The sequence below is a fragment of the Notolabrus celidotus genome, chromosome 2, assembly GCF_009762535.1.
Source record: "Notolabrus celidotus isolate fNotCel1 chromosome 2, fNotCel1.pri, whole genome shotgun sequence".
Lineage (NCBI taxonomy): Eukaryota > Metazoa > Chordata > Actinopteri > Labriformes > Labridae > Notolabrus > Notolabrus celidotus.
The window spans coordinates 35515597-35536813 of NC_048273.1; the positions used below are offsets into that span (position 1 = coordinate 35515597).

The following is a 21217-nucleotide window of genomic DNA, read 5'->3' on the forward strand; positions in this document are numbered from 1 at the left end:
CAAGGAAATACTAAAATACAATAAAAAGCTGAATGACAAAAAAGTAAAAGGCTTGTTGTAATCAATGTCTTCCCTTTGGTATTGGTCTCTAAGTAAGAGTTGACTATTTAAGACATAAGTACAATGAAAAGCCAATCTGTAACAGACGCTAATTGTTAATCCTCCATAGACTTTGTAAACCCACTCATCCTGTAGACCATTCCTCTGGCACCACCTTCTGGCCAACACGTAAAAAACTTATGCATGCACTTGAAACAGTCTTGAACACTGGCTGCACTGCATTCCAGATGACAGATTGAATCACTTCAGATTAATCAAACTAGCATGATAATGAGGCAACTACAACAAAAACTCTGATACAAAGCAATGAGATTTTCAATTTTTATTGACTTTTTGGACAATTTCTTTTCCAGTGTCATCCATAACCGTTCACTTCAATGGTATTTGCATAATCTTTCATTCAATTCTAGGAGGATATAAACCAAGGTAGGCTGATGCTAGGTATTAAATTAGCAGCTAGCAAGCTAAATCTGCACTCCTCTTGCAAATAAAACTAATACAATAACTGGGGGGCAGTCATGTTCCAAGAGCTTTTTAAAGAACAATAACTGGCTTTCCAGCTGTCCATTAAAAATGCACCTAGACATCATCTCTACCTGGTTTGTATCTTTCTAGTTGTAAGGCTGATAAAAAGGGCCATTGCTATTCAACAGAACAATCTGCATAGCAACTGGAAGACAAAAGGACTGGACACTGACCCAATACAGAGGATGAGAAACACAGGACATCACTAGACAGATAGTTGGCACAAGATGGTCTGCTGTTTTGCTCACAAACACACAGTCATTTTTTTGTAGAGTGATTTACTTTTGAATGTCAAAAGAGTTCATTCGACAGTTAGTGTGAGGTTTGACACGTTGGAGCTCTAGGCCTAGTGTTGTAAGACGTTTAGTTTCGGCATGATCTCCAAGCATCTGGCAGTTTGAATGTGTTGCCATTCAGCAGTGTCTGAAACCGCTCCCCCCTCCCCCCCCTTCGTAAAAGTATGCCAATTCATAAGGCTACAAGGTACGTGCCACTACATGACCATATCCACAGAAGCACAGCTAAGCAAATGGAAAGATGCGACAGAGGACAACCACTACAGAGTGCCTGAGGGCTAAAGACTGACGATTTTCACTCAGCTACATGATTAAAAAGCAGGAGGGGGGCAGGTTACTGAAACAGCTGGCCCTGGATGGTCAGGCTTCATGTCTGGACATGTAACCAGCAGTAATTCAATCCCTCTCCCCCACCCTGCGAAGGCAACTAAGATAAGGGCAGCTCGAAAAAAAACAGATGTCTGGCCACCTTTGAATTTGGTATAACAGTTCAAACCACGATGAAATGTCAGGTCTAATCAACACGTAAATGTCAGTCTTGTACAGACTGGAGACTTAACCGCAACATCTGTCACATTTTCTTTTTTTAAGCTTAGACAGTTTCATTGATGCAGATACAAAGCTCACAAGTCAATTACAGTATCTGAAAGCACTTTAGACTGATGAATCTGCAAGGGCAGACCGGGTTTAATACACAGAGAAGGATGACGTTCTCAGAACTGAAGACTTTTGGGGTCAGCGGTCAGTCCAGGTCAGGAGAAGGGACAATGAAGGGGAAGATTGTGTCCGGTTCAGTTCAGGCCCATCTGTAGCAGCACGGCTTAGAAGCGCTTGGGTCCCCAGGGAGAGGACTTGGTTGCCACTGGGGCTCCAAAGCTGGGGAAATCTTCAGAGCTGCTCATATCAGGGGCCTAAAGTAGAATAAAAAAGGATTAAGAAAGGAAGGTGTGACCAATTCTAATTTCAAACAGTGTCAGGGGTATGGGAAAAAATCTCACCTTCTCACTGCCACTGGTCCAGGGAGCCTCCCTGACCACAAAGCCTTTGGATGGTGGTCCACGTTGTTCATCCATGGAGGCAGCGCTGCCCCCATGAGGCCTCATGTAAGCCATCTTTGCCTCATTCTCCACAACATCTCCCATCTGATGAATATAGGAAAAGGTCAGCATCACAGGCACTTTATCATAGGGATGGACTGAAAAATTCAGCAGAATATGGCCCAAAAGTGCATGCACCCTCGTTGTCTGATATGTTCAATGAGATCCTTGATTTTAGTGAGGTCAGTACACAGTCAGAGCCAGAAATGTAATGTTAGAGGAGGCCGGCGACAGTTGTAACATTTTTGACATTTCTGTCAATAACTTTGAGCTCTTTTAACGCAGAGTGTTCAAACTGCTATACAAACTAGCTTCAAGTGTCTGCTAATAAATGGCCTAGATAATGCCTGTTCAACACAAACAGAAAATGCATGGCTTAATCTCAAATCCAAGGAGTGAAATGTTACAACGGTCCCCAGTCTCCCTTCTAATAATTGGCATAATAATTTCTTTCGTGTTTCAGCTTTCGGCTTTGGTTTCCTCATTTTCAATTTTCGGTTTCGGACAAGAATTTACATTTCGGTGCATCCCTACTTTATCACAACAATATTAGTAACAACTAAAATATGTAACGCAACAAAATCTTACAAATTCCTCCTCCAGGTTAAGCAGGTGGTCAATGGCTTCATCCACAAGCTCAGGGCGACCTGTGACAGTCACAAGGTTTGGGTCTGCAGCTCCACTCTGGGGAAACCTGAGATCAACCTGAAAGAGAGAGATACCAAGACATATGAGAGATCTTCAAACAAAGTCTAAAGTGATGAATAACAGACATGATTTATTTTCCTAAAAATGCACCTAATGTGCTTTCTCAGGTATCCCCACCACGTGCCGCTTTGAACCTGCCTTACAGGGCTTGGGACCAACTCTGCGTTCCACCTTCAACACCTCAGACATGTAAGAAAAGCCTGTTGCAAAGCTTTTTCATGTGTAGCTGTTGCAACTAGAGATCTGACGAGATTACAATCAATGTCCCTAAAACCAGCCCCAGTAGGGAACCATCTACAGCCCAGACACACCTGACAGACATCAAAGAGCCGGTGATGATGAAGGCTGACGGTTGCGTCTGCTCACGTCTTGTGTGTCTGGGCCAAAGAGATGGACTTGAACACAGCACAAGCTATAGCTGAAGCAAAATACAGACTACGTTCTGCAACTGCATGAGAAGGAATAACTGACTGATATTAATGAGCGCTCATAATTTGTAATAATTCAAGAATTACAGTATTAGAAAGAAGAACAAAGGCAGTCAGTGACAAATGTGTCAAACAAATGATTGACACTTTCTGAGGGTTTAAGTACAAAATACTGCTAAATACACAGCATCCCTGTACACTAAACAGGTACAGCAGATAGCAACCTCTATTCTAAATGATGCCTTACACCCTTTGCACAACGAGTTTCAGCTACACTCTGGATGATGGTTTTTAGTCCAAAAGGTGCAGAACACAGCGGTACAAAACAAGCTTTGTTCCTGCTGCCATCACTAGGTGTGCAACGGATCAAAAAACTCACGGTTCGTATCGGATCAAGACAAATATAACTTTGTCCTCCATTTATTTTGTAAAACACTTGTAAAATTTTTGCCCATTAAATAAAAACAACACTCAACTCAAAATGTACTGCATGTGCAAAGCACCCTATCTGTGGGCCCAGTCCTGCCTCATTCACTGCATTTCATGGCATGGCAAGTGAAGGAGCAGAGGGACCTTGTAGTTTCACTCCATTCTTCTGTCACTCGCTGATTTTCACCGTCCACTTTTCTTTGAGCTGCAAACTTGGAGCACACCGTTTTCGTGCATTCTAGGGTCTTACAGCTGGCAAAGTGCCAATATGTGACCGCTCCAAAAACGAAAGTGAAAGTTAAAAATTGCACTGGCAGCATTGGACTCTAAGGCTGTTTTCCAAACCTCCTACTATGCTAGCAGTACGTACTGATTTGGCCAAAATTCAGTATGTAGTATGTGAACAAGAGCAAAATCTGCAGTATGCCAAAACTCCCAAGATGTCTACTGATTTGGGAAAATTTCACAGTATGCATCGGACCAGTCTCCCTCGTGTTATGTTTCCCATAATGCACAGCGCTCGTTCCACTTTTTCCTTTCTTCTTTTTTGACGGGAGGAAATCCCTTTTTGGGTGCTTTGAAAGTTATTGAATTACATATAAACCACTTCTTAACTTTTTAAATCATAAGTGATGCTAAAGAAGCAGTTTATCTATCGTCTTGGTCGTTGTTTACTTCCGCTTTCACCGGAAATGTAGTGATGTCTGACCCAGCGTACTGCAACACAGATCCAACAGAACAGTCATACCACATACTAAATTCAAACGCAGTATGTAGTAGGCAGTAGGTACTGCCTACTACATTAGTAAGTAGTATGTAGCAGGCTGTTTCAGAAACAGCCTAAGTGACCCAGTAACAGCCTGTCTGCGTATCGTTGACATGGAGACAAGTCTCGGTAAACACGCGGTGACCCGACCAAAACACAGAGTGAAGGAATAACAGTTCGGGGGCCACGAATAGGCGGCCGGATGCGGTCCGCGGGCCGCCTATTGACGGCCTCTGGTCTAGTGGGTGTGTGACGGAATTTCATAACGTGGCTCAAGCACATTCAGCATTCACTGTATTTCACAGGGAAACCAAAATGCTCCCATACATGTGACTTAAACGATGCAGGAGGGTTTTCAAGTTCCTCAGCTCCTTCACTTGACTACCATGACTACCGCTGCGCTTGACGAGTAAGTGTGGATTGAACATGATGTCATCACGTGAACACGCGCAACTTTTTTTGTTTTCATCAACCGATCCGCTGACCATGTCCGTGCCGAACCGTGGAGAGGCTTCAGTACGGATCAGGGATCAACGTTGCACCACTAGCTTTCACTGAGCTGAACAAGCCACAGCATTTCCCTTCTCATCTACACTCAAACTCCAATTTCAAGACTTAAGTCCAGATCTTCTTATTTATTCATGTTAATGTAGAGTTTTTATTGGTTGACTGTTTTCTGATATGCCTTTTAAATGGAACCTTTAGCACTTTTATCATTTTATCATGTCTATGGATTTTATCATTTTCATTGTTACATTAGTCTCAGGATATTTTAGTATGTTTAGCACATTAAGCAGTTCTTTCTGTCTCGTAATTCTGCAATGACCCAACATCCTGTTTACCTACAGGTACCATTTAAGTAACCTGAAGTACAAAATACTGCAACAAGGAGGGGAAAATGGGTACAGATTTTGCAGAATGACCCTTTATTTATGAGATATACTTCTGTCCCAGCAGTCAGACTAATGAATATGATAGAAATGATGTCGAGCTCTGTCTGAACAAGGTAGAAATATGCTTTTGCAGATATAAAAAACATAATGGCTAATCATTCTGAGTATGTTCAGTCAGATTCTGATTAAAGTGAAGTGCACAGAGCTCATGACAGCTGTTTGCAGGCAACGCTGAAACACAAACTGTACTAAAAACTGTCTTATCCACATCCATACTTCTAAGTTAAATCATTGTACATATAAAAGTTAAAGTATCTAATACTGCAAAGCAGAGCATGCTCAGTGGTTGAGTGCAACTCAGAATTTTACAAGATAAGAAAATGCTTGTAAATAGTGCACTGCATGCTTCCTGTCAGGTGTCCTCCTTTATTTAACATCCCATCCTCTCCTTAGCCTCACCTTAAACTCATCCATGATCTTGCGGATGCCCTTGCCACGGGCTCCGATGATACGGGCATGGACCCTGCTGTCCAGGGTGATGTCCTCAGAGATCATCTCCTCCAGCTCATCCACGATACCCTGGATGGCATCTCGTGCTGCTATGGCTTTGTGCTCATACCCTGTAATAGTAATCTGATCCTGTGGACAAACAGCAGACGCAAAATGTTATATAGAAACTCTACATTCTTATACAGTTTCTACTGGATTTACAGCTGTTATTTTTCATTATTCTTCTCATGTAGTAATAAAGGAAGTGGTCATATAGCACCACCTGCTGTGCAAAAAGAGTTCATCACATTTTACCTTTTGGATTTTTTAGAGGAGAAAGGGAATAAACAAGTTCTGCAAAAGTGCCATACCTGGTTTTCATCATTCTTCTCTGGGAACTGGATGTTAACATCATGCTCAGTGCGGATGTTTGTAATAATGGCACCCTTGCGGCCAATGATTTTGGGATGATACTTGGGATCCACAGTGATGGTCAGCTTAAAGCTCCTTAGTGCCTGAAGGGAGGGAAACATAGTCAGGGTTAAAATAGAAATGAGTAGGGTATCAAACTCTATGGCGCTCTAATTGGTGGTAATCTATAGCAAAATAAGTTAATAATCAAACTCATTAAAGATTATCATAAGGGTGGCAGCCTTTAAAATAAGATCGCTTTGCTGCTGATATTAAAGCTAGGGTTGGTAGTCATGGAAAACTAGCATGAATTTGAATGTAGAATTTCCTCAGGACTCCGTCTAACCCCTCCCCCTGTTTTGCACTACGGCAACCCATGTCTCACTCAGTGGTAAGAAAACACCAAAACATTATCATAGTGAAAGTCAAAAACACAAACAAACATGAAATGTAGAACGGCAGGACGGGATTTGATTGGTTTCATCATTTGGCTCCTGATGGCAGGGATTGGTTGGTGTTTTCCAAGGTTTACTCCAGCTGTAGATAGCAGCTTTTTTTACCTCTTTTTTAAGAACACATTATGTATTGATTACCATCAGGACATAAAGATCATTTTAACCAGTATAACAAAAAGTGTATCTAAATCTAACTACCAACCCCAGCTTTAAGTTGGAAAAGGCTTCTAAGCTCAAACTTTGGACATGTATTCATCATCATGCTGCTTACCCGATCCTCCTGCTCGGCCTGCAGCTCCTTGACGCGCTCCAAGAGGCCCTCTTTGGCGCGATCGAGGTGGTTGGCCAAGCCGGTGATGGCAATTTTATCGGACTGCTGGTCAGGAGCAGGCACTTGAATATTGACCTGGAGGAGGAACGTAATGTTGCGCACACAGTTAGCAGCAGAAATTAAAATGATGCCTTTGCAAATACAAAATCTGTACGACACGCACCTCAAATTCATCCATCATCTTACGAATTCCACTTCCTTTCTGTCCAATGATGTAGCGATGAAGCTCAAAAGGCACTTCCACCTCGATGGTGACAGGGACCAGGGCCTGAGGGAAGGAGGCAGGTGAGGGTTAAAGTGAGAGTTGAAGGAGATAATCTTGTGCTTTGCTACATTACATTATAGTTACAATAATATTCAGTCATGTGGACATGTCAAAAAGATTACAAAGTATGATCAAAGCGCAAATAAAAACTGGAGACGATCATCTTTTCTAAACACGATTCACGAGCGCCTACCTTCAATGCCTCCACAGCAGAGTCACAGCGCTCTTTACGTCCAGAAATCACGATCACGTCACATTTCTTGGGTGCATTTGGATCCACGGGTTCCTTCACTTCTCCGTTGGCCTCTCCATTCTCCTGAATGGGAGCCTCTACGGGTGGGGCAGCTACAAGACAATCAGATTTTTTTTTTTAAATCAATGAAGAGCAACTTTAAGGAGTAGATTTGTTGTCACTCTCACACTGGTCATGAGTTTACCTTGTGGGTCCTCACGCTCTGGGAACTTAATCTGCACGTTGTGATCTCTGGTGATCTGCTGGATCCTGGAGCCCTTTGGACCCATGATAGAACGGTGGAACTTCTGAGCAATCACACACTCAATGGTCACTTGAGCGTCCTGGAAAAGAAAATGAATTGGAGGAGAAAAAACAGAGGGCACAATGGTTAGAGTTCAAAGAGAGATGAGCGAAGAGGAGTAAAACTCAGGCATAATAAAGATCATCTCAGAAAAACAAAGCGATATCCACTTACCAAATCCTCAACAATCTCCAGCATGCGCTTCTTGGCTGCTTCCACACATTCTTTGGCTCCTTTGAGAGTGACCTTTTCACTATTGGAACCTGTGCGAGGGAAGCTCACCATCACACCACCGTACTCATCAGCAAGGTCCCGGAGAACTTGACCACGGCGAGCCACAAAGTAGCGATGGTGCTTTGGATCAACGACCATGTTATCCTCCACCACGTTGTCCTGCAAACAAAAACAAAGGATTCTGAATATTCAAGAAGGAAGCCACGAACTCTGATGTTCTGCCATGTTTGAAACTAATTCACAGCCTTACCAAGCTCTTGATGAGTTCCTCCAGCTCCTTCTGGGCATCCCGCACTGCCTCCTCAGTGCCGATCACAGTGATGAGTTCCTGGTCTTTGTCCTCTGCGGTGGGGAAGATGATCCTGGCCCCAGTGCTGTCACGAACCTTACGGATGTTGCCGCCCCCTTTCCCGATGAGGAACTTGTGGTATTCTGGCTTTGCACGCAGCTCGGCAGTGTGACTCTTGATTTGCTAAAAAGTAAACATTAAAATAATGAGTTCTAAAACAACAAAAGTACTACCAGCCAGCTTTCATCAGAATGATTAGTGCAGAAGATACTCTTTAGAACTTCAAAGAGACAGAAAATCCCTCCATGCTCACCCGAATTTCAAAAGAAGTTCATTTTAAGTTTTAATGGGTTTAACATGATTTAATCTTCTGGGAGGCAAAACAAATTTCAACCCTAATTTCAGAAGCTATGCACAAGACACCAGCTTGCAGTTTTACTCTGACAGCTGAAAGAAGTTCTCAGCATGGGGTAATGTACAACCACTGAGCCACAGAAGCGGCTCCTTGCTTCTTTTTTTTTTACCCCTCCCTCTATGTCCCTGTCACACAGCTGCCAGTTTAGCGAGGTCAGCAGAAGTTCATTTTTGTTATTATTAATGACATTTATACAAACCTTCTCCTCTGCCAAGGCGAGCAGCTGCTGCTTGGCTTTCTCCACCTCCTCTATGGGGCCTCGGATGGTGACCTTATCAATCCCTGAGCCCTCGGTGGGGAAGTGGATGTGCACGCCGCCACACTCCTCCATGATGGAGCGCACAAAACGGCCCTTCGACCCAATCAGGGAGTTGTGCAGCTTGGAAGGGATGGAAACCTCCAACTCGGCGATGTTCGCCTGTGTACAAAGAGATATTAACTCAGCATAAATACAAGATTTAAATCCAGGTATGGCGTAGCTTGGACGGACTAATACGCCAGCATGCATGTGCTTACCAGCTCCTTTTGAATGGCCAGGATGCGAATTCTTGCAGCCTCGCAGTTTGCCTTCTTTCCAGTGATGACAATCATCTCAGAGTTGCTGTTCTCAGCAGGCAGGTCGATTTTTGTGGTTGTTTCCTCACGAATCTAAAAAGAAAACAAAAAAAACGATTATTCAAATCAAACTGAGAAAGACTGAAGACTTAATTCGGCAAAACAAATTCCCTTTAAAATATGCCGTACCTTCTTGATATTTGCGCCTCCTTTTCCAATTATGTTTCTGTGGAACTGCTTGAAGATGGGGACTGAGACAGAGAAGCTGTTCTCCACCTGACAGAAAATAATCACTGAGAGTTAACACTTCAAACACTGAAGAAGTTGTAAATGTCAAATTAATATGCGTCATGAGAAAGGAAGGTTTATTGTTAAGAGGTCTTTGTTTACAGTGATTTGTCCCTGGTGTATTAGTGCATGGGAATAAAGAAGCAAAAACACTGCAGCAAGAATGGAGAGACCGAAACTAAAAGAGGAAGGTGCTGAGAAGTCTAAACTTAAACGTATGAGATAAAACATCAACATGGATTTACCATTTCAGCCACTATCTTCTGCATGAACTTTGCACATTTCTCCACCTCAGTTCGTGGGCCCCTAAGTTGTACGATGTCACTTTTTTGTGCTGGGTCGGGGAAGTTGATAATGACCTGGAACAAATATAACAAGGGTGGTTAGACTACATTATGAGGAGTTCAGAACAAACAAACCAACACCTACATGTACCAGCAAACAGCAAGAGTTTTCAACCGACCTCTGGGAATTTGTCGCGCACTTCTTTTATCTTCTCCCCCTTTTGGCCAATGATGGCTCGGTGAAAACGCTGTTCAATGATCAGGTCCTTTGTACGCTCATTCTCCTGCATGATGAGAGTGTCATTAACAACCACACATCCAGTTACCCTCCGCAGCATCTTGTAGCCTGTAAACTCCAGTTCAAACTCACCATGCGTGACGCAAGCTCAAGCAGCTCCTTCTTGGCTTCCTGCACACCCTGGGGATCCCCCTCGATACGGATCAGGTTGCTCTTCTCGTTGTCAGGAGGGATACGGACAGTCACCTTGTGCAGCTCTTTGATGCGGTTAACTAAAAATAAAAATATGATTGAAGAAAGCTGCTGATTCTGTCTTTGATGCAATGATGTCATCAATAAACCGGTCTTTTGAATGTTTACTTACTGTTTACACCTCCTTTTCCAATCAGGTGTCTGTGGAATTTGGGATCAACGCTGATCTCTGTGTAGTCCATGCGGCTTACCTTTGAGAGAGAGAGAGCACAGAACATGAACATTAGTGGAATAAAGAGAATTACAGTGTAGCACCAGAGTGTTCTAGAGGTGCTTTTGTTTATGCATCATCTTATGTTAATAATGATACTAATAATAATCTTTACTTCTATGGCACTTTTCTAAACAAAGTCACAAAGTGCTTGTTCTGGAGGTGCTTTTGTTTATGCATCATCTTATGTTAATCATTATACTAATAATAATAATCCTTCATTTCTATAATACTTTTCTAAACAAAGTTACAAAGTGCTCCACAGAAAAACACAAAAATAAAGGTGTATAATAATAATAATAATAATTATGATGAATGGGCCCTCGCACACCTGCAGCCGCCGCCTACGCAAGCCGCCGGGACATGTAAACTGCCGCCTGATATTTGCCACCACACGATGCGAAAGCAAGATCTGAGAGTATATACTGGCTTAGGTGGCGCATATGTTCAAAGTTTTTGGCAGATTGGCAAGAAACCCTCCAAACTTGACTGTGTGCCACGCCCACAATTTTAGTCAGAACAGAATTCCTTTAACACTAATTTAATCGTCGATATGTCTGCTATAGAATGTGCCTTGTTTGAACTGAATCAGAGAAAAACTCTAGGAGGAGCTCTCAAAAGTATGCACCCTTATTTGGGCGTCATTCTTCGCATTCAAAGCTGTATGTGCGTTTGATGACCCACCTCGACGGCTGCCACGCCCACAATTTCAGTCTGAACAAAATTCCTTTTATAATTTTTAATCATCAATGTGTCTACTATAAGTTGTTCTTGGTTTGGAATGGATTGGAGAAATGCCTTCGGAGACGATAACGAAAGTATGCACCCTTATTTTGGCCCTGTTTTTCATGTTCAAAGCTAGGTCGCGCTCTTCCTGTTGAGTTTGGGATATGGGTGCAAGAGGCTTTTTTGTGCGTTCTGATGCCATGAATATGTGTAAAATTTTTCAAGCTTGTAGCTCAAAATAACCCCTATGGGGAGGGGTTTTTGAAAACTGTAGGGGGCGCTAGTGAGCAAATTTTTTCGACTTTTTTTGCGAAACCCATAAAATTTCGCAATTTTTCCCAGCACTGACGAGTGTGTTGGATGAGGTGAGATTACGTGTATTTTAGAGTCACAAAAATCAATTTTCCGACTTTTTTTTTTTTATGCCCCGCCCCAAAGTCCGACACGCCCACAACTTTCGTCTAAACAAAATGCCTTTACTTTGTATTAATCGTCAATGGGTTTCCTATAGAATGTGCCTAGTTTGGACTGAATCAGAGAAAAGCTCTAGGAGAAATAAGCAAAAGTATGCACCCTTGCACAGACCCATTTTGGCACTTTTTTCCATGTTCAAAGCTAGGTGGCGCTCTTCCTGTTGAGTTTTGAATATGGGTGCCACTGACTTTTTTGTGCGTCCTGATGCTATAAATATGTGTAAGATTTTTCATGCATGTAGCGAAAAAAACTCGATGCGTAAGGTGCTATTTTTACCTCTAGGGGGCGCTACTGAGATTTTTTTTGCGAGACCTATAATAAATTGCAATTTTCACCAGACCCGATGAGTGTGCAAAAATACTTGCGCTTTCATTAACGTTCAGGGGGCCAAAACTGCAATCTCCTATAATTATAACCCTTAGGGTTACAATAGGGCCTTCGCCACCAGTGGTGCTCGGGCCCTAATAATAATAATAATAATAATAAAAACAAAAAATAATAAAAGGAACTCCAAAGTACTAGAATGCATAACAAGACATCAAGAGCAGAATAACATGTTTACATAGTTATGAAAGACTTTTTGTTTTTTAATGTTTTAAGAAGCGATTTAAAATGTCATCCAGAAGTAGCATGCCTAATTTCAGCTGGTAGGTCATTCCACAGTTTAGGAAACCCGACTGAAAAAGCCTGAAAGCCCTTAGACTTCAAAGTCTCAAGCTTCACTTATTCTTATACATTGGATCTAAACTGTAGCCTCAACTAATGTGAGCATGTAAACTTGTTTGCTGTTGTGTCTGCTTCTCTCTGCAATTACTCCACCAGAGCACACCAGTAGGTTGGTTGTTAGGGTTTTAGGCTTCTGTGTCGTTCTTTACAGGCTTTCCAAGAGCTTCAAACAATCTGTATTGAGACCAGGGTTTATGTTAGCCGGTTTCACGGGCAGTTGTCCGGCATGTAGGGATAACCATATTGAGCATAATTTAAGCTGGTGGTTTTCCTTTTTAACTGCATGTGAAAAAGTGGACTAGTCTTATATTCTGAGTCTACACTTTTACATACCAACATTCGTTCATGACTGCTCGCCTTTTAACAGGAACCCACAAACATGAGCATATCAGCCCCGTTCTCGCCTCTCTCCACTGGCTCCCTGTCCATTTTAGAATTAATTTTAAGATTTTAATGTTTGTTTTTAAGTCACTGCATGGTCTGGCATCTCAGTATATCTCTGATCTCATAAAAATCTACGCCCCCTCCAGAGTACTGAGGTCTACTGACCAGATGTGTCTTGTCGTCCCAAAAAGCCGACAAAAGACAAGGGGAGACCAAGCTTTTTAAGTGGTAGCTCCTAAATTGTGGAACGAGCTACCCACCCAAGTTAAAATGGCCCCCACCCTGGAACTTTTAAATCACGTCTTAAAACTCACTTTTACTCCCTGGCTTTTAATACAGCATGAGAGTTTATGTTGGTCTCTGTTTGTCTTTTAATGTACTGTATTTAAAATTTTAATATTATTTATTTCTACTGTTTGTATTTGTTGTGCAGCACTTTGGGAACCTTGTTGTTTTTATGGATTGGATTGGATTGGATTGGATGACCGGGTCGTGAAGCAGCAGATTTTTTTTGAGTGTCACCCAAACGCCACACGTCATGTTTACTGATCGACAGCAGCATGGAGAAAACAGTCGGACCTGAATGCTCAAAAACATCAGGAGAACGCTTCTCCACTGATGATGCACAATGAATTTGTGTAACCACAGCTCCTACTTTGACACGTTTACAGACGGTCATGATCATATTTATGAAGAGTTTAATCACGTTTAGCCTCCCAGCATGATGAGATATGAATATCAAAACATACTCTGTGATCGCCACCTTCCGAAACACTTAAAGGGGACTGATAGTGTGCATGTGGATTACTCCCTTCAGCGCAGTGTGCAGAGGACATTACCAAACATTCAGCGTTACTTGCACGTGGAATTTGCAGCAAAGTTGGGTGCAGAGGGGCACGGAGGACACCGGACAGACATGGCAAGTCACGCCTGTTGGCCGGACCAGTTTGTTCTAATCGTCTTTCCACTTTAGTGCTTATTAGATCATGAAGTGCTCTATAATGTTCATGTGAATGTAAACTGGATTATGCAAAATGCACAAAAGTCCAGGCGTGCTGATCCGTTGTGCTACAGTAACACTACACATAGAGTCCCTCCTCCTCTTTCTCAATGCAGCAGGTTGGCATCGACGCGCCGTCCCCCGGTGCTTGATCATATTATTTATTAATTGATTGATTACTGGGTTACCGTGTCAGTGTTTTCAGTGTTGTATTGCTGGTAAATGTAAGTTATTAAGCAGATTGAGCTTTCAGAGCGGATGTCCGACAGTTGTTCTATGTGGCCGGAATTCTGGAATATCACCGGCCAAACTGACAGACATAAAAAAAAACCTACCGTAAACTCTGAGACTGATTGAGTCATTTAAGTAAAGGTAGCTGTAGTGAAACATTTATGACTCCAACATTTGCTGTTCAGTGTATATGCAATTGTTGCTCTTTGTGAATAGGCATAACAATTAGAGACTCAGCAGCTCATAGGAGCTGAAGACAAAAAAGAGTCAAGTCCTGAGCAGCAACCAAGACATCACAACAACAGTGGTTCATCTGTTAATAGTTTTGTAATGTCACCACTCAGGACACCGTGTTTCATGCTCATTTGTTTCAAGCTGCTTCACCTGTGAGCCTCCATATGCAGCTAAATCTCTACTGATCACTCTCAATGTGAAGCCACATGAAGTCATTTAAAGATGTGCATATGAAACCAAGGTGTAGGATAAAGAATGAAGTCTGCAGTTACATCAATTCAACAGAGGTAAACATCAGATATCAGTCCGCAGTATACTCCTGGAAGGACTTTTATTGCACCACTGGTGCCGTTTTAAGGCTCTTAGTCACAAAACTGACTCATCACTCACCAAATCTATAACAATTGCTTCAATCTGGCTCTGCACCATCTGCACGTCTTTGGTGGGACCCTCCAGGGTGATTCTATCTTCTCCCTCGGTGAACTCGATGTGCACCTGTGTGCAAAAAAACAAGAAAAATAAGTTACAAGGTGTAATCTAAAAATGATCATTATAAGTGCTGTGGATTGGAAATTCATCGTTTTACTAACCTTGGGCATTTGTTGGGTTATCTTGGCCAAGTTCTGCCCCTTCTTGCCAATAATGAAACGATGAAGCCAAGAAGGAGCTGAGACCGAGGAAACAGTGTAGCTGTTTGCCTGCCAAAAGAAACATGCTCTTTGAGTAACTCATCATCACATTTTTATTAAAAGGTAACCTTTGTCAACAGTCATAAAAAGGTAATCTGAAAAGGTCCTCACCTTGGCGTAAACTTCAGTGAGAGCCTGACCAAGACGGTCGGGCTCTCCACGAAGGATGACAGTTTCTGAGCTGCTGTCAGATGGTGGGATTTCAACTGAGACACCAGTCTTTTCCAGGATCTCCTGCAGGGTGTTTCCCTTGGGACCGATCACATACTTGTGCTGAGACTTCTTCACCTCCACTGCAATGGTGGTGGCACTTTTTTTCTGCAAAATAAACGGTTTGGATCAGGGATGAAAAACATTTGAGAATCAGCGAAAAGTTATGAAGCTTTTAACAATTTTAACTTATCATACCTTTTCTTCAAAAACCTTCTTGATCAAAGTCACAGCAAGGGCCACCTGCTCCTTCTCCCCAGTGATGACGATCTCTGTCTTGTTAACACTCGGAGGGGGGACATTAATGCGGGCACCGGTCTCCTGCATCATCTCACCTACCACTTTGTTGTAGGCGCCGGTGATGAAGGGGTGATACACCTTGTCGATGTTCACTCTCTCCACAGCACGCTTGTCCTTGAAGAGGAGAGGCAGAGAACAAACAGTTAGAACATATTTCTGTGGCGTCAGGGAAATATCTCTATGAAGCAGCTGGTTTCCTGAGGTTACCTGCTCAGCAGAGATCAGCAGGATCTCATGCTTGGCCTTCTCCAGGCCCTCCTTGGTACCAGAGATCTTGATCTGGTTACTGGGGTCATCAGGTCGTGGGATCTGGATTTTAGTGGCAGTCTTGAGCTCCAGCTCCTGAAGCTTCTCCCCGTTTTTTCCTATGACAAAACGATGGTGCTCCTTGGGGATGGCAACGGTAGCTGAGGCCTGTTAAGAGTTCAAATGTACAGTTAACACCCCCATTGTCAACATGCGATTCATTTTATATTTAGAATCATTAAAGATAGAGTTCCTGACCTGAGTCTGCAGTCGGGACACAATCTCCTTGCGGGCCTTCATCACAGCATCCAGCTTTCCGGATACCATGATGGAGAGACCCTGATCTTTTGCCAAGGAGAGTTCCAGGTGGGCTCCGGTCTTGTGCATGATGTCCACACAGACCTTCGCTTGATCTCCTTCTCCAAACTGGTTGATGTCCTTGTACTTGCGCTCCTCTAGTGGCACGTGGAAAACCTAGTTCATGAGGACAAATGAAAATGTCAAATGTGATCAACCGTCACTATGTGAGGATTTCTTCTACAGAAAGAAGAGGTTAGCAAATCACTTACACAAATGTATTTAAAGTGACAGGTTTAAACATTTTTTAAAAAAGAGTGACTCTCTCCTATAAAACACAAACAGTGGTGGGGAGTGAAAACTGTTTAAACGGGACGCATGCAGGTTGAAAAGTCAGAAAAGTATGGAGTGTTTCTTGATTTCCCAGAGGCAAAACTTTAGAGCCCTCATTTCACATAGGAAAGCTACATCTCAATAATGACTGCTATTCAAAATAATTTGTCCTTTCAAAATGACACAATGAAGATGATAAAGCATTCCAATTACGATTTTTGGGGGAGTATTTAAAAATAAAAGATTCAACATTTAGACACCAGTGCCTTTATGCTTAAATAAAGTGAAGTCCATTGTTGTACATTTGTTTCTTGTACACACCTCTTGCTAATTTGAGTTTCAATATGTTTATTAAAAGGTGACATATCACGTTTTTTTCATCAATATATATTGGTCTAAGAGGTCCCCAAAACATGTCTTTAAATTTTATGCTCAAAAAAACACTTTGAAATCAGATTTTGGCATGCCTGAAAAGCCCTCTTCTTCAGCAGTCCTCAGAACACTCTGTTTTCTCTCTGACCACGCCCCCTCCGGAAGTGGATGTGCCTCGGCTCTCCAGCACGTTGATCTAATGTTTACATGTTGGCTGAATATACACGGCTGCTCAGAGATCACGTTACTTCAACCCTCTGAATCTGATCCAGAATCTGATCCTGACGGAGAGGCGCCTGTAGCAGGACCTTTCTGAAGGATTGGTCACAGATTTAGTGTTTCTTGTTGCTTTATTTATCAGAATGTAGACGCGTGTCTTGGTACACAGCTACGAACATGTAGCTATGTGGCTATGCTAACTAGCGCTAGCACTTATCCATGATAAATAAAAATCATCCACTAGATCTTCAAATCTGCAGACGTGGGGAGTAAAACCGACCTCTACCAGAAAGGCAGCGGGACCTTTCTGAAGGATTGGTCACAGATTCTGTTTCTTGTTGTTTTATTTGTCAGTATGTTGACGTGTGTCTTGCTACACAGCTACAGCTACGACATGTAGCTATGCTAACTAGCGCTAGCACTTATCCATGATAAATAAAAATCATCCACTAGATCTTCAAATCTGCAGACGTGGGGAGTAAAACCGACCTTTGTGTTTATTAAGACAGCCTACAACTAGCATGCCTCCCTCCTAAGCTCCTTGTTAGCACACATTTGTGCAGGTAATGAAAAACGGAGGAGGGGTTGAGTTGTATTTTATACAGTCTATGGGCTGAACAAGCTCCAAGCTCTGACTCCGTGACAGACCGGATATTGTTGTTACGTAAGAAAAACACTGAAGTCTGAAACGGCTCGTTTCACACACATTTACAGAAAGGTGGAGAAATCAAAACAGGGGCAGAATGGACTTTTTTTCATTCTCGGGGGGTTTGTAGAAATGCCAGGGAAACATATTTCAGGTAGAGAACCATTAAAAAGTCCATTTTGCATGATATGTCACCTTTAAGGAAAACAAGATCTCCACAAAGCATCCACATAAACATTCAATTTTCATATCACAGTACAATTCAAAAGGCCTGATCTCATAGTCTACAGTATCAATGAGTCAGTTTATTCATTCCTTATTATCATCAGGCAAAAACTTTGGGTTACTTAACGTAACATTGGTTCTTTGATAACAGAGTGAGGTGTTTCACTTCATCAGAGCATCAAGTTAACAGCAGAACAATAATTTATCACATCCTCACCCCTCCCCCAACCAACCCAAGGAGTGCTACCAGACCATGTACACATAAAGTTGATTATTTCAGCTCTGCAAAAAAGGAGCTCAGTGGGTGCCAATTTTTTCAAATTTCTCAAGTCTGTTCATAAGAATAAATCTAATTCTCTCTAAATGAACTGTTTCCGTCATCTCTGGCAGAGTCAGTCCCGTGTTTTATGTCATTACTCAAGACACACTTTTACAGGAAAGCTTTTATTGTGTGATTTTATTCAATTTTAGCTCTGATTTTAAAGGGTCTGCTTTATAAGTTTGTAGGGATTTTAAGCTTTTATTTCATTTTATTTTTAATTGTTTCATTTTGCTTTGCACTTCTTGTTTTTATTGCCCACTGTAAAGCACTTTGTTACTTGTATTGAAAAGTGCTATATAAATAAAGTATTATTATTATTATTATCTTTGAAGATGATCAATATTGGATCAGGTTTAATCTCAACCCCAATAACTTCTGAAAGAGAATTAAAGATTCCTATCCAGGAATTCTGCAAGCTAGGACACAGGGCATAACTGTGTGTTAAAGTTGATTCTGTTGAGTTGCATTTATCACAGTGTGGTGAGATTTCAGGGAATATTCTGTGCAATTTGGGCGAAGCAAACAAAATTCAGTAAGAAACATGTCAATAGGAACCAATGAGCATGGACAGCACCCAACCTCTCAATGGCAATGTTTAAATTGAGTCCTGAATTTAAGCTGAAAACAATAAAAGTGAAATGTTCTACAATGAACAAAACATTTCATTTCTAGTCCAGAGTATTCCACTCTCTTCTTTATGAGCACCTTCTTCTTTACAGGGACCTAATGTATCTTGTGACACCTCATCTGAAGTTCAGACTTTGTGCTGACAATGACTCGAGTACATTTCTTTTTCATCATCCTTCAACAGAAGGAGTTTGAGATTCTTAAAAATGTTAGTTTAACAGTCAAGACTTGGATATTTTGTTATGTAATTATTACAGAAATGCAAAAGTTATCTATACAACATGAGCTGAACCAGAGCTTTTCACAGCTTATATCGTATTATTTGCCAAAAACAACTTGTTCTTTTTGTGTTCTTAACAAAAAGCCAAATTCCCTGCGTGTACTTTGGTAAAACAGGCGTAAGAGTTGTCGTTTCCTTTGCTGGATTAGCCCCTGTTCTCAGAGTTGTGTTGGCGGGTCAGCTTGCACTTTTTGAATATATCCTTGCGTGTCTATTTCGGTAACCACACATAATTCCCCATCACACCTCGGCCTACCTCCAACCTAAGCAGAGGTCTAATCAGCCAGATTAACTAAAAACACCTGTGTGGGGAGACGGGGCATTAGGCCCTAATCACCGGCAAGGAGAAAACCATCTTAGAGGGACAGACGTATCAGTTTCCCCGCCAACAGGGCTTCAGTACACTGTGGTGGAACACATTCAGCACACTGCATTTTATACACCGGGCCGGGTGTTGTGAACATTTTTGTTACCTGCTCTTACGGTCACTTCTCCACCTTCATATATAACTGTCCGAGCTGTCTGGACTTAGGACAAAGCTGACCCTGCTACAGTAATAGATTGCATTTGTATACTGTTATAACTCCTAAATCTCCACTGTTGTATTATGAAGGAGTTATACATTGTTTATGGCCAACGTGGTTTCAGCTTCATTTGGAGTAATTGTTTTCACATTCTTTAGCTCCAGTTTTAGTAGAGAATTAAAAAACAACATCATGTGCCGCCTGCTATGATCTATTTGATAACTGATGCAGAGAAGTCGGATGAAATCTGCACCCCAAGCACACTCCCTGGTAGTCTGCACAGAGTCTGCTGAAGGCCCCATGTGGACTGGGTAAACAGCGGATTTGGACAGCCCTCAGCACTCTCAGAAAACGAGTTTGCAGAGTCAGCGAGTCTGTGAGACCAGTGAGGTCCAGATGTCTGGATGCAGCCTTTATTAAACATGGTGAAAGATGTTATTTGGTAAGTGGTGAAGGGCATTCTGGTGCGTGCATGATACCGTTTACTGAAGAGAGAGTGCATGTTGAATACACATCATATCATGTGTGCTATCTGAAGCTGCACAATTAAGTAGATTATGGCCTTCCAACAATCAAAGAAGGATGATTGATGATGATAACTGACATCTAAAATGCGCTCTCTGTTTAGTGCTTCAAGAACCGCATTACTCCATTTAGTTTACGTCAGGCTGTGTATGACCTTCTCTATGTATATTCTCCAACTGAAACAAATGTTTGTCTAAACATTACTCTGCTTAACTTGCTTCCCTTCAGCTCTCTTCTACACACACACACACACACACACACACACACACACACACACACACACACACACACACACACACACACACACACACACACACACACACACACACACACACACACACACACACACACACACACACACACACACACACACACACACACACACACACACACACACACACACACACACACACACACACACACACACACACACACACACACACACACACACACACACACACACACACACACACACACACACACACACACACACACACACGCTCAACCTGCATCTCTCACACAGCCGCCTCTCTGCCTCTCCTTTGCCCTTATGAGTCTGCACTGTTGACAATACACACCAGGAGTATGTTTTACAGCTAGGGTTGGTAGTCACAGAAAAGAAGCATGAATTTGAATGTAGCATTTCCTCAGGACTCCATCTAACCCCTCCTCCCCTTCCCCTCTGAGCTCCTCCAAAACGAAGCCCCCGCTCACATGCACGAGCGCCGCTGATTCGCGACCATCTGATGGTGACTGATTCAAAACCGGTCCTCAGATCATCGTTTGTGTTTTACACTACGTCAACTCATGTCTCACTCAGCGGTAAGAAAACACCAAAACATTCTCATAGTGAAAGTTAAAAACACAAACAAACATGGCTACTGTTAGCACTCACAACTGTCATGCTAGCATTATCCAGCTGTACTGGTGACAGGATATCAGGAGAAAAGCTATAATCAATGTCATTAATTCTTTTGCTTGTCAGAGCCCCCGTGGTGAGAGCTTTTTAGACTCTGATCCGGACTACAGTCCTGAGCAAAGCACCTCATCGGGTCAGAGGGGACAGGCCCGAGGTCGAACAAGAGGGTCAGTAAATAGAGGCAGGGGAAGCAGAGGCAGGGGACGGGTAGAGCACGCCGGGGAAATGTACACGCAGAACGGCAGGACGGGAT

General features: G+C 42.3%; 1 protein-coding gene across 1 annotated transcript in view; it reads right to left on the minus strand.

Moving 5' to 3' along the window:
• Nucleotides 1-367: 367 nt before the first annotated feature.
• The window catches only part of hdlbpa (high density lipoprotein binding protein a), a 28286-nt gene continuing 7436 nt past the window's right edge, over nucleotides 368-21217 (minus strand). The window contains exons 5-28 of the mRNA XM_034703373.1: nucleotides 15934-16149; nucleotides 15637-15843; nucleotides 15328-15543; nucleotides 15031-15237; nucleotides 14821-14928; nucleotides 14621-14725; nucleotides 10357-10435; nucleotides 10125-10264; nucleotides 9934-10038; nucleotides 9716-9829; nucleotides 9372-9458; nucleotides 9144-9275; nucleotides 8827-9045; nucleotides 8174-8395; nucleotides 7864-8082; nucleotides 7591-7729; nucleotides 7347-7498; nucleotides 7052-7156; nucleotides 6829-6963; nucleotides 6063-6206; nucleotides 5662-5841; nucleotides 2567-2683; nucleotides 1880-2023; nucleotides 368-1792 (exon numbers count right to left, since the gene is read on the minus strand). Coding sequence (XP_034559264.1) covers nucleotides 1703-1792; nucleotides 1880-2023; nucleotides 2567-2683; nucleotides 5662-5841; nucleotides 6063-6206; nucleotides 6829-6963; nucleotides 7052-7156; nucleotides 7347-7498; nucleotides 7591-7729; nucleotides 7864-8082; nucleotides 8174-8395; nucleotides 8827-9045; nucleotides 9144-9275; nucleotides 9372-9458; nucleotides 9716-9829; nucleotides 9934-10038; nucleotides 10125-10264; nucleotides 10357-10435; nucleotides 14621-14725; nucleotides 14821-14928; nucleotides 15031-15237; nucleotides 15328-15543; nucleotides 15637-15843; nucleotides 15934-16149 — 3582 coding nt within the window. The 3' untranslated portion in view covers nucleotides 368-1702. The remainder of the gene's footprint in view (nucleotides 1793-1879; nucleotides 2024-2566; nucleotides 2684-5661; nucleotides 5842-6062; nucleotides 6207-6828; nucleotides 6964-7051; nucleotides 7157-7346; nucleotides 7499-7590; nucleotides 7730-7863; nucleotides 8083-8173; nucleotides 8396-8826; nucleotides 9046-9143; nucleotides 9276-9371; nucleotides 9459-9715; nucleotides 9830-9933; nucleotides 10039-10124; nucleotides 10265-10356; nucleotides 10436-14620; nucleotides 14726-14820; nucleotides 14929-15030; nucleotides 15238-15327; nucleotides 15544-15636; nucleotides 15844-15933; nucleotides 16150-21217) is intronic.